The sequence below is a fragment of the Taurulus bubalis genome (genome assembly GCF_910589615.1).
Source record: "Taurulus bubalis genome assembly, chromosome: 1".
NCBI lineage: Eukaryota > Metazoa > Chordata > Actinopteri > Perciformes > Cottidae > Taurulus > Taurulus bubalis.
Window position 1 is genome coordinate 21,263,447 of NC_136589.1, and position 11,089 is coordinate 21,274,535.

An 11,089-nucleotide genomic window follows, 5' to 3' on the forward strand; every position below is an offset into this window, starting at 1 on the left:
TTCGTCCTGTGTGTATTCCTGTTTAGATCACTGTGTACCTCTGCGTATGGAGCTGTGTTTTTTTGGAAGCCTTGTCTTGTTTTTGATAAATAATACCTTGAAATTAGAAGTGTACTTTAGTCTTTGTTCTCCAATTTCTCACATGCAATTTTCTCACATTGATGCGCGCGCGCACACACACACACACACACACACACACACACACACACACACACACACACACACACACACACACACACACACACACACACACACACATTGGCGAGGCAGGTTAATCTTTATTGAGGCTCTTGTTCCTGACAAACAAGTGCTGGGAACAAACAGTCGTGGTGATAAACCACAATACGTGGTGATGTTAGCCGAACGCCTCTTCTTAATTAAAAACTTGTCTTTGTTATACCTGAACCATGATAACAGCTTTCTGAGTCGAGGAGATAAGGTGGGAGTTGTATCAAGGGAGCGTGTGTGTGTGTGTGTGTGTGTGTGTGTGTGTGTGTGTGTGTGTGTGTGTGTGTGTGTGTGTGTCTGTCTGTCTGTCTGTCTGTCTGTCTGTCTGTCTGTGTGTCTGTCTGTCTGTCTGTCTGTCTGTCTGTCAGTCAGAGAGACGCAGGAGTATCGTGTGTCTATATTAAAGAGAACAAAGGGATAGAAGATGTCATGGAGTCGTGATGTGTGCATGTCGGACCAGGCTGTGATTACTGTCACTCGCAGGTCTACAGACAAGATTTTGTGAAGCGAAAGAAAAAATAGCTGGCACCGTTTTTACTAAATACTGCAGCCACAAACTTTGGTCAATGCAGAGGAAGCCTGGCTGGAGCTGATAAAACCAGCAAGTAATAATCAATTAAAAAAGCACTTCACGTCAGGTCAATTTTATTTATATAATCCAATATCACACATTTTCCACAAGGGGCTTTACAATTGGTACAGCATATGACACCCTGTTGTCCTTAGACCCTAGATTCAGATAAGGAATAATTATCTCCAAAATGAAACTCCAAAAGTCAATAAAGATAACAACATATTAGAAATACAATATGGAAAAGGACTACAAAATGAAAAAGAGTTGGTTGTGCTCAGGTGCTACGGCACGTTCCCCACAGTGCATTTGGCCAAGCCGATGACCTACAAGCAGTTCATGTTATGCTTTAATAAATCCTTAAAATGCCTGTTCGCCCCTCCCATCAGAATAGAATGATGTAACAGTGACAGAGCCTGACCTCACATCTCTGTTGGACAGAACTGACTTGTGTCATGTGGGGCGTGTCCAAAGCTGCTGAGAGCGCCCTGATAGGAAGAGGCATTAGGCTCGTTCGAGGTGAGCCAGTTCTGCGCAGAAGCGATCGGCGGCGATCAGCGTGCAATGCATGCCGGTTAGATTCGTGTCGGACTTGGTCCTGTCTTGCTCTGACGTCATGCACACGTGGTCAAAAATAATCCCACGAGATCAAGGCTGACGTCCATTTTAGAGCCAGGCGGCACAGTAGCTCTCCAACGACTGCGTGGCCCAGTGCATGATGGGAAATGCCTGGCTGATTGGCTCTCATACCGTGTTCACACCGGACGCGGCGCGAATTTGCGGCGCGACCAGATTACATGTAAAGTCAATCCACAGACGCGCGAACAGAACGTTTGACCTGAGGCGAACAGAGCGAAGGACGCGGCGCGAATTCGCGTGAGTTGAATTCTCCCAACTCCGGCGGAGAAATCGCGTGACGCAAAGTTGCGGCAGCCAATCAGCGTTGAGAAGCTCTGCCCGTCATCACCGCCGTCCTGCCGTTCCTGAATCAAACTGCTGCTGCTCCGCCAGAACAAGCGATGACAGCGGCTTCATTGAGACGCTGTTGTGGGACTACGGATAATATTATGAACCCAGACACCATGGAGTTTGATGTTCCGACGTATGTGGAATTTACACAAAAAGTATAAAGCAGAACTAGTGGTTATTTCCATGGTGGATGGCATAATCTGTATCGTTTTACGGAGATACGCAAGACGCAGTACCTGGAGGAATCGGTGAAATTCACCGAGCTGTGTGCGGCTACGGATGGTGTTATGAACCCAAATACGAGGGCGTTTGATGGTCCCACATGTTTGGGACTTCCACAACAAGTATAAAGCAGAACTAGTGGTTATTTATTCCATGGTCGATAGCGGAAATGAAAGCTCCATCGCTTGTCTCTCACAGAGACAAGCGATGGAGCTAAGCCACGTCCCCTTCGCGACGCGATTTTTCGCGTCTGGAGTGAACACCCTCGTTTCACTCACGCGAGTAAACTGTCGAGGTGGGCGCGGTGCGAATTAAAAATCGTATTTATACAACACATATCAAAACCAGTAGGAATGTATTTCACAGGCATAAAAATAACAAAGGATGCAGCTACACACACATTTCTACATGAATATATATTTACAAACACATATGAATAAATCCAAACATGATCGGTAAACTACAAGTAGACAAAAGTTCGGAACTAACAGGAAGTCATTTTTTCTGTGACTTCCTGTGTATACTTTGAAGTCACCTGAAAACTGTCCGACTTGATCGCAGTTTATTGACAACGGCTAGGCGCAGCTCTAACGAACGAGCCTAATAATCCCTAGACGAACCTCAAACCCTATAATTTCTGACGTAGTGAACATTTAACTTATCTTCCTGATCAACTATTTTGCAGCCATACATAGCCTATAGCACCCACTTCTGACCAAACTATGCTGCAGCCAAATGCATTCTCACTCAACCAGTTGATGGAACCGAATTTGCATTTCCTTTTTGTAATTTTATACCTACAGTGTTAAGGGGCATTTGCAAAGTCTATTCCCTGTTTTTATTTTGAAAGTTCACTCTTTTATGAGTTTTTCTGCCTTTGGGATTGTCTTCCCTATCCTGATTGGCTCCACCTGTGTCTAATATCCCTTCTCTCCTTGTGTATTTGTCTGAGTGTTTATCCTGTTTGAGTTGAGTTGTCAGGTCGTCCTTTGTCAGTATTCCTGCCCATTTTCCTCGTGCCATACCAATTTGTTCTCAGTTCAGTTTTTGTTTCCTTCCTTGTTCTTGGATTTGCCTGAACCTGCTCCCTCAGTTTTGTTGCCTGCCGGTTTTTGTCTCTTGGAATCAGCTTTTTGTTTTTAAAGCTCATCTTTTGTTCCTTCAACTTGCTCAAGGAGAGTTAAAAGAGGAGATGTCACCTGTCATATCTACGAGGTACAACACATCGTGCAGTAAAATCCTGTCAGAACTTAACACTTACTAGCTGGCGCACAAGCAGACCCAAAAAGGTTCTGTCAGGCTGAATGAAGAGGTGAACAGATGCCACCAGGAAGCATCCTGCATGGGCTGTTTGCAGAGTGCTGTTGATACCAGGCCAGTCAGCAGACATATCTTCTATTCTCGGTCACATGCTTTGATTACTTAATTGCTGCATTTTCAATCTAACGTTACACACTATCTTTGGTGGGGGAATCATCCATTGATTTTTCTAATGATTTGAATTGGATATATAGAGAGTTGATTGAATAATCAAGTAAATGCAGCTATTACACATACAAAATATGAGAAATTGGAAAACTAGAAAATATTAGATGTCCCATCCATCTTGGCTAATGCAGCTGAAATGTAAAGGAATAACGGATTCATTATGATTCAGCCATTTCCCCACAGTTACTGCCTGGACCTATATGAAAAAAAAGCCAAATCAAATCAGAATACCTTTCAGATGTATTTGCCTTTGAGCAGCCTGAACTGTAACCCCTGCTTCGGAGTATTGTTGGCCAAAGAATCAGGCTGCATGTTGTACTTCATATTTAATACCTTTTAATGTAGGAGTGGTTCTGCCTTTGCTGGAGCATTTCTGCATGTCTGAGGAACAAGGACAGATTCAGCTGTTTTCCACTGATTAGGCATCTCAGTGTGGTCTTCTGAGAACACGTAACATTAAACTGTGCCTCGAGATTTGGTGAACCCACCCAGTCAATCAGGAATCTTTTTTTTTTGTAATTTCAGGCTGCCTTAAAAAAATCCGGCCAGAGACAGCAGGTGAAAATTAGCCTCTCTGGCTAACTCTGGTCTCACTTACAGTTTTACTGTTGATTGGTGTGCATTGTCCCTGCAGAATAAACACAAAATAAAATCCCAGTGTTGCAGTAGTTTTGGGCCGCTGTCTATAGGCGCTTGAGCGATGGAACAAGTGGAGCAGCTACAATCCTACTTTTAGACTTGTGTTTTTGCATCCATATCTGTCCATTTCATATCTAGGCTATGTGAATTGACCATTGCCGTCCTTAAGTTGCCTCGCTTCCCAGGGCGTGGACTTGGTCACTGTCCCATGCTCCCGCTACTACAACCTGTCTTGAAACACAAGTTCTTCATAGATCTAGCCTCTTTATTTTGCTGTTCACTTTAAAATGTACACCATCTTCTTCTAGGGCACTCGGACTCTCTCGGGGATCCATCCACCACGGTCTCATAAAATCCTGTGGGAAACACTGTAATATATATAGTGCAATATAAACTGAGATATATTGTGAAAAAGCAGCTTTATTGGTCATGTTTGACAGCTCTATATTGCAGGAAATTACACTTTCAGGTGTTAATTAAACACTAAATTTCCTGCCGTACTTCCCCTTGTCTGTCATCTGTATTTTGTTTATTAGTACTATATATTTTTAGCATCCAGGCAAATTTGAGTTTTCCCTACTTTGAACTGGATAAATAAAGCTCTTATCTTAAGTAGCGTGTAATCCATGGCTGATGTTTATTTTATTTTTGCACAGTATTTAATCATTTTTTTTAGGTGATCCTGTCGATTTATGTTTTGCTGCTGCGACACAGTAGAGCTGTACATCCTCATTATTGCTAACATTCTGTTTTGTGCATGTCCGTGCGAGTGCTGGCTGCTGTCCAGAGAAAAGAACACACAACAATACAGCACTGAGGAGAATATCATTGCCAAACAGGTGACGGAGTCCAGTCTGTTTTAAGGTGTACGATTAACACGCACACAAACACACATGCCAGCGTTTGCTCACATTAAATGCATAACTTAACTTAGCCAGAACGTTATCCATCATCAGCAGTGAGGTTCCATTAAGAAGCGATTTCACCCGACTGTGGAAAGTATTGCAGTTCAAATGCTATAGCAGCTTGGTTTAGTGTAGGTTTCCTTCAGATCCTGGCAGAAAACCACTGACAGTTCATCAAAACCAGTAGAGGAGAAGCAGAGCTGCACCACTGCTCTCTGGCACTGAGGCTCGGAGAAAAGAAGAAATGCAAGAAGAAAAGACAGCCAATGCATTTCACATTGTAGCTCCTTATATAGTTTGGAATGAGAGTCATTTTGGATCACTGTTTTTGTTGAATTGTTTATAATTGTGTGTTTCTATTAATGGGCCAAATTAATCGCATAAGATGATTTCTACTGATAAGAAATGGACTGACCTACACAATACTTTCCAAAATGTGGAGTTCAGTGTTTTTTTATACGAATGGACATCAGCAGCAATAGAACGAGACCTCCACTGACCATATGTGTTCTGTTATTAACCCTCTTGGGCACATTTCCTCTCATTCCAATCACGGCGCAGGCATGTAAAACCTCCCACTCAGGATTTATGGACAACTGGACAGCCGGACGGTTTCACTGGAGGCTTTACGGACTGCGCACTGAGGCGGTGGAGCACATAAATGGTTTTCCAATCTCCAATCATGACATCAAACCGAACATCTCAATAAAAATTAAAAAAAGTAAAGACTCGCTGTGGTCAGGAGAGCATATAGGATTTTAAATAAAAGAACAATTCATGAAGCAACATGTCATACCAGCAGCAGCTTGTTCCATCTTCACACACACACACACACACACACACACACACACACACACACACACACACACACACACACACACACACACGCGTACACACACACACACGCGTACACACACACACACACACACACACACACACACACACAATGACACACATACACATAAATGCTAAAATGAAATATTATTATAGAACCTGCATGGTAGACTGCCATTTATTATGTGTCACAGAGGAGCAATACAAATGTGTGACAGAAAATACGTGTGTGTGGGGGGTGTGAAGCGTCACATCGTCACGCTTCACCCCTCCACGCCCTCCCCATTATCCCCGGTGACGTAGGCGCACAAACTACTTTAACACGCCGCGGAGCCGCAAGCCGCAGTACTTCACTGAGCACTTTGAGCGGACTGCACGCGCAGGCTTTGACGGGCTGTTTGTTTTTGCTCCTTCTTGCTCCCCCTGAACTCCGCGGTCCGGTAACGTTACCTGAGAAGGAGTGTTCGCTTTGCCCGCCTGGCCGAACCGTGACCGCTCAACCCGCCGCGTGCGACACGGGGACTCCACGCAGACTTGTTCGGGTGCTCGGGCTCGCGCCACTCATCTGTAACCCTGAGGGCGCGCGGACAGGAACACGCAACAACTTAAATCGCGTTTAAAATCCCAACGAGGTAAGACGCAACAACTTTTACTACTTTCTACTTCTGCTTTGTTAGAATCACAGCAGGCAGAGCATAGGTATTAATGATCCATGTTAATGTGTTTAAATGATTGATTTGACGTAAACAAAATGTTTGAATAATAAGAATAAGAACAACAAAGTTATTTGTTGCTGGACAATGTTCATAATCTGACAAAGTTTGAACTTTCTTAATGTGTGTGTGTGTGTGTGTGTGTGTGTGTGTGTGGTTTCCCATGCGCGCAGTCCATGGCTGCCCCCGCACACAGCAGCTGCCTGTGGATGCTGGTTCTGGGCGCGTGCGTGTCGCTGGTGGTGGGAACGGAGTGCGGGAAGGAGTGCGCACTGTGCGTGTACCGTCTGCTGGGCCAGCAGTCTGGTTTCTCCTCCCTGGTAAAGTCTCTCTGCCTTCCGTTCGTTCCTATGAGCTCTGTTCGTATTTCTGACACATTGACAGATACATATTACTCATATCAGTGCGGTCAGGCTGGTGTCAGAGATATGGTACATTTGATCATGAATTAAGAAATTATTATAAATAAACTAAGGTATGTGTGTGAATGAAAGTGTCTCCTCCTTTAAAGTCATATTAGTATCATTTTATCAGCTATAAAATATCCAGCAGACAAATATTAACATTTCATATATTGGGCAAAATACATATCCAGTAATTCCATTTGAAAATGTTCTTGAAATTTTCTCCTTTCATGTGGTTCCATTCAGTTTATGTTCTTTACTTCATTCCCTTCATTATTTGCTTCCTATCCTCTATTTGATTTATGTCTCTAAAGAACATCTCAGTGTTTATAACAAGTCAGACATTGTCGTGTTAAATGTTCTGAGTTTAAAACATGAACAGTGACATTCTGTGGATATTTTGCATGTGATGTGTTACTGAAGTAATGCTCTCTCTTCTACAATATCAACATCTTTGTTTAATCAATGCAAAGTAATTTAATGAGCCTTTAAAAAAATCTTCCTTAAAATATTAAATCATACTGACTAAATATCTTTAATTTTAAAAGAGAAATGTAATAAATAAACATGAATGGATTGTATCAGTATAAGCGTCAGAGGACCAAACTGTACGCATTTATAATTCCATAATTCTCAACAATAAGGAGCGCTTCCATCCTCAAAAGATTTTAGAAATGCCTTGAAATGCTCTAGCCCATGGATTTATGTCCCTCAATTCTTTCTGCAGATGTTTCAACACCACTTAGAAAGCTGTGATCGTGAGAAGGGAAAGGACAGATGGGGGCAAAATATACGAAGAGAAATCTAAATTGGCCTTAAGCCCTAGGATCTGTCCCCCTTTGGTCTTTGCGGTCTCTTTTTTCTTCTTCACACAACCATCACTTGTTGTAAACCTCCCATTGTGGCCACCAGAGGGTGCCGCTGCCCACCCCTTCCCAGCCCCCCAGGTGCCAATATGTCTTCAATTTTCCTGTTCATTAATTCTGTCTTCATAAGCCAGCGCTGCTGATAGCTCAGTGGGAAAGCCTCCTCCGCGGCATCAAATAAGTGAAATCCAATGACGCATATGAGGTTGGGTCTAGGTGATCTTGCCCCCCCCTCCAGCAGCCTTCGGTCTAATTGTACTCCGGCCACCGGGGTTACGGTTAAAGGATGACTGGGATAAGTGGGGGACACACAGCTTTAATAGAGGGAGGCGTCCATTAAAGGAATAGGATACAGTGTCAATGGGTGAGCAACAGACTGCTGCAGATGGTTTGGAGAGAGACATTGTGTTTCTCTAAGTTGTTAAGGGACTACATGAGGGCTATCATGGATAAAACAAACTGCTTGGGCTCCCACAGTATCTGCTGACTGTTGTTCTCTCTCCTCCTCGTTGACTCCACTCTCCTGAGCAGCCTTTGTTTGCTTTATACAATCCTGGAGTGAGAATATGAAACAGAATGAGCCGCGTGGAATACCTGATGGTCTCCATTTGTTAGTAAAACACAAGATGGAATTTAAATTTCCTCCCGATTTGAATGCTAATACCTCAAACGACTCCTTCCTCGATATTTCAACGCAGTTCAGTTGGATTTGATCGTGATCCCGTTGACGGGGGAAACCCTCTGAATACACATGAACTGATTTTGTACAGCCTAAAATGCTGCTCTCATGTTCTCAGATGATACATTTGTCAACTGTTTTGCGTAGTGGATTCACCTATATTCAGACAGACGGTATGAGAAAAAGAACAATAAAGAACAATAAAGCATGCTTTCCATAAATAGGCAGCTGTATGTAGTAACTGAGATTATCAGAAAAAAAGTCAACATGGCAACAAATTATGATTTATTACTAACTAAATCAGGGTATCAATGAACAAATCAGAGGTATGTATCATGAGCTTCCCTCACTGGGGACTGAGAGCTCAGCCGTGTTGGACAGTTATATTACTTTCTGGTAAATCCACAAAAACAATCATAAAGTAGAACATATGTTACAAAGGAGGGATTTATGCGCTAGTCTGGAGAAACAGACAGTACCACAGACAGTACCAGCACGGTAGCAGAGGAATGTACTGCATGCTGTGGAGGTATTATAGGGTTAAAAATATCTATATTAACCTCTCAGAATACAGGAGTTGCTGGTGCCTTGACCAGCTAGCTCATTGGTGTAACTGCACAACTTTGGTTGTTTTCCGGATGCACCAAAGTAACACAGTGAGGTGAAATGGTTGGAACGTCGGTCTCGTAAAGGTACACTGGTGAATATATTGTTAAATGGTGACCACTTCTTCCGACCACTCAAAGTGCTGACTATGGATGATACCTCATTCAAATGATCCCTTTGAGGTAAAAAATGAAAGGGTGATGAAACCATATTGATTCAGGTATTGATACTCCAATGGAAGCACGATTGCATGTTATAACTGGTAAACATTGTATTTAAGAAGATTGTGAAAAGTCATAAAGATCTTGATTTCTTTCCAGACCTGCTCACTCGAGTGCGAGGGTGAGTTGGACACCCAGAAGCTGCGCCTGTGCCGGGACTTCCTGTTGGAGGAGGAAATCCACATTCCTCTGAGTGCCGACTCCCGTCAACCGCTGGAACCGGAGGCAGCGGACCCCGTGACAGCCGACGATGAGGACGCTCCATCACCGCAGCACCTGCTGGCCAAGAAGTACGGCGGCTTCATGAAGCGCTACGGCGGCTTCATGTCTCGCCGCTCCCCCTCTCAAGAGGGTGTACTGGAGGATCCTGGGAACCAGGACGAAGAAGAGAACGTTCGTCTGGAGATCCTAAAGTTTCTCAATGCAGCAGATGAGCACGGCGGTGAGGGGGAAGGCCAGGGCCGTGAGGCGGTGAAGAGGTACGGAGGATTCATGCGTCGGGCCGGAGGGCCGGCGCAGGGCGACCTGCTGGAGGCGGTGCTGGGCCGCGGGCTCAAGAAGCGCTACGGGGGGTTCATGAGGCGTGTGGGCCGGCCTGAGTGGCTGGTGGACAGCAGCAAGAGCGGGGGGGTGTCGAAACGGGCCTGGGAGAACGGCAACGAGCTTCAGAAGAGGTACGGGGGCTTCATGGACTAGGACGCAATCGTTATGACCCTTGACCCCCAACCCCCTCTCTTCAACCAGACACCTTGTAATCTGGACTTGTTGCTGTTTGAATCAACTGCCACTGCTTTGTATAACGTGCCCTGCCTACTTCATTGGTCCAATTGCTCCTGTAATGATAAAAAAAAGATAAACATATGTTGTTCAGATGTGCACAAATCTTTTTTTGTATGTTTTTTGGTTTTCCTGATGATATTATTTATTAAAAGAATTTGTTGATCAAGGTGTGTTGGTCAGTCTATGATTTTAAAATAGCTTAACAAGGGTCTATACTTCAAAAGGAGACACAATGAAGTCTCAAAGGGCTCTCTAAAATATGTAAGTATATCAACATAGTACATAAGATATTTTGAAACGGGTCGCTGTCGTGCTCGCCGCAAAACGGCCACTTTATTAAAAGCAATAGAGATCTTAAGTAAGAAACAATAAGTTATATTTAGTCGTTTTTCAGCAGTTATTAGAATTAGTTGGACGTGACACCTGAACTGATACTACACCGGCTTCTTAGTGAAAGAAGCTTTTTAAAGCTGCTATCATCAATATGTTTACAATAACAATATATCAAACATAATGGGAAAGGGGTCGCTCGTACTGATGCACTTAAAGAGAATTGTTACCTGAATCTGCGCCCACGGCCGTTCACAGCTTCATGGTGAGTTTCAGCTCTTTTGCTATCTGGGCCTCAACTTTACTGCTGTGTTTTCATAAAAAAATCTCTAGAAAGCCAGAGTCCACCACCTGCTCAGCAGCAGACACAGTTAGAGACGAGCTGGTGAACATGGCGGAGCCTTTAACAGCGGAAGAGGGATATTTGACCTCAGGAGCCAGTGGAGACCAAAAGCAGAGCACAAACACAACACAACTCACACAACTCCAGATGACATGTATATATTGAACAAGTCCACCACATTAACTTTAATGTCAATTATGTTCACATGGTTTTTGTGCTGCCCAAAATAAAGCAGTTATTGCAGGCTTAACCGTTCAGGGTCTTAGGCCTTTTTCTCGATTTTACACAAGG

The 11,089-nt window shown here is 43.7% G+C and overlaps 1 protein-coding gene across 1 annotated transcript; it reads left to right on the forward strand.

Annotated features, from left to right (window-relative positions):
• Positions 1 to 6,745: 6,745 nt before the first annotated feature.
• Positions 6,746 to 10,208, forward strand: LOC306741426 (proenkephalin-A-like; the record flags this gene model as incomplete). The annotated part of the gene is made up of 2 exons (XM_079223711.1): positions 6,746 to 6,889; positions 9,445 to 10,208. 2 exons carry the CDS (start codon positions 6,746 to 6,748, stop codon positions 10,039 to 10,041), a joined length of 741 nt encoding a protein of 246 aa, XP_079079837.1. The 3' UTR covers positions 10,042 to 10,208.
• Between the last annotated feature and the right edge of the window lie 881 nt (positions 10,209 to 11,089).